This window comes from Myzus persicae, unplaced genomic scaffold (assembly GCF_001856785.1).
Source record: "Myzus persicae strain clone G006 unplaced genomic scaffold, MPER_G0061.0, whole genome shotgun sequence".
Taxonomy (NCBI): domain Eukaryota; kingdom Metazoa; phylum Arthropoda; class Insecta; order Hemiptera; family Aphididae; genus Myzus; species Myzus persicae.
Genome location: NW_019102525.1, coordinates 1 through 2,504, shown reverse-complemented (window position 1 = coordinate 2,504; position 2,504 = coordinate 1). Strand labels below are relative to the sequence as shown.

Sequence of the window (2,504 nt, the reverse complement as noted above, 5' to 3'; positions counted from 1 at the left end):
TGAATATTTTTTAGGGTAAAATGGTTAGATCTTACGTTAGAAAAACCAAAAAGGGTGATGCATATACCAAAGAACAACTGTTACAAGCTACAAATGCAATCACAAGCAAACAAATGACCGTCAGCTTTGCTGCCAGATTATACCGGATACCAAGAACGACGCTTTACGATCATATAAATAAACGACGTGGAATGAAGTCTACAACTAAAGGTAGAAATACTGCCTTATCACCTGCTGTTGAAAAAAGTTTGGCTCAATCATTAACCATTATGGAAAAGTATGGCCATGGATTAAGTCGAACCGAAGTTTTGACATTAGTTGGTAATTATGTCAATGATAATAACTTAGTTACTCCATTTAAAGGTGGATATCCAGGTCATGATTGGTGGATAGGGTATTCTTCTCGACACAAATTATCATTAAAAAAACCCCAAGTTGTAGAAAATGCTCGAAAAAAAGCTTGTGATCCATTCATAATTTACAATTATTTTGATTTGTTATGGGAAACAATGACTGATCTTGGTATAGTGAATAGACCAGATCGAATCTGGAATCTTGATGAGACATCGTTTTGTTTAGACCCATCTAAAACCAAAACAGTGGGACCGATTGGTCAACCTAGTACCCGAACAACACATGGCTCTGGGCGTGACAATACATCTGTTTTAATGGCTTGTAGCGCAGATGGTAAAAAAGGGCCCCCTTTGATAATATTTAAAGGCAAAAATATTTGGGACAGGTGGATTACACAACAGTCTGAATTCCCAGACACTACATATGCTGCCACGTCCAATGGGTGGATGGAACGAGAGGTATTTGTAAATTATTTTGAAAAAAGCTTTTTAAAGACAACTAATCCATCGCCTGCTAACCCTATTCTACTCATATATGACGGACACTCATCTCATGTAGATTTAAAATTAGTTGAAATTGCTAGAAACAACAATGTTACAATTATATTGTTGCCACCACATTCAAGTCACTTGTTACAACCAATGGACTTATCAGTTTTTAAATCAATTAAAACAGTATGGGATCAACGATTATGTTCATGGAACCGAAGTCATCAAGGTCAAAAGCTTCCCAAACAAGATCTCTCGAGAATTATATGCAGTATTTGGGCACAATTAGACACAAAAATAATAGAAAATGGGTTTAGAAAAGCAGGGATTTATCCCTTTAACCGAAATGCAGTTGATAAATCTAAATTTGACCCTATAAGTCTAAGTAGGTGGGAAGTTAGTAACACCCAAGAAAATAACCAAACTACTGATGATCAAACTTCAACAACCGAAATGTATAATGACTTAGTTATCTATAATGAAGCTTCAACATCAACATGTATTGCCAGCAATAACAATTTCAACTCAAATCAAGCTTCAACGTCAACTGAAAAAAATGCAGAAACAGAAATATTAAATAATAGTAAATCGTTTGAGGAGCTATTATTGATTTCTATGAAGCAAGTTGCCGTAGAGAAAACTACCAGAAAGCAGGTAACTAGCGGAGCTACAGTTATTACTTCTGAAGAAGTTATAAATATTTTAAAAGCAAAAGAACAAGAAAAGGGCAAACCAAAAAACAACAAGAAAAAAAAACAGTCTGAAGAAGTTGTCAATGAAGAAGTTGTAAATGAAGAAGAGATTCAAGACGTTATAGATATAAATTTGAATCAACCTAATGAAAACTTAAATATAAGTTTTGTCAGTGGAGTGTCTGAAATCAGTGATTTATTAAATGAATTGGAAAGAGAAGAAGAGGATTTAGCAGAAGAAGGATATATGTTTCGCACAAAAAATTGTGTTGATGATTGGGTTTTAATTAAATATAAGCTTGAAGGAAAATCTGCAAAATCATTACATTATGTAGGTATTATAAAAGAAGTCTTTGATGGTAAGCATAAAATAAAATTTGTCAAACTGAAGTCTGAGAATATACATTCTACTACTTTTGTATATCCTATTGCCGATGATATAGATGAAGTTTCAGAATCTGATATTATATGTAGTCTACCAAAACCAACAATTGGAAGAAGGGGTCAACTCGTTTTTGGAATCACTTTCAGTCAATATAATCTGAAAAAGTAACTTAAAGACTGATTAAATTTTGAATAATTACTTACTTAATCGTTATGTTTTAAAGTTATGTTGTTAATATTAAGTTAATTAGTGTTAAGTAACTAAGTCTGAAAAATTAAGTTGGTGGTTACCTATAATTATTATTTATGTATGTAAGTATCTTGAAAAAGTAACTCAAAGTCTGATTACAAAAGGTTTTATATTTTATTCTATAAATACTTGTTTTTATTAAGTACTACTTGTTTAACTGTTATGTTGATAAATATTAAGTTTTTTTATAATCTAACTATAACTTTGTTGATTGGTTATTTAAATAAAAAGGAAAGAGTTTTATATTGTTGTATTGCTTATTTACTTATACAAATCAAGTTTAATGTTAGTATTTAAATAAATTCCATATAACTTGAAAGTGTTTGTATGTAATTA

General features: G+C 31.3%; 1 protein-coding gene across 1 annotated transcript; it reads left to right on the top strand.

Annotated features, from left to right (window-relative positions):
• The first annotated feature begins 18 nt into the window (after window positions 1-18).
• On the top strand, window positions 19-2,487 carry LOC111032440. Its single transcript, XM_022312774.1, has one exon. The coding sequence runs from the start codon at window positions 21-23 to the stop codon at window positions 2,085-2,087; it is 2,067 nt and encodes a 688-aa protein (XP_022168466.1). The 5' UTR covers window positions 19-20; the 3' UTR covers window positions 2,088-2,487.
• The last annotated feature ends 17 nt before the right edge of the window (window positions 2,488-2,504 follow it).

Coding starts and splice junctions, on each gene's coding strand:
- LOC111032440 (XM_022312774.1), top strand. CDS start 21: ATGGTTAGATCTTACGTTAGAAAAACCAAAAAGGGTGATGCATATACC.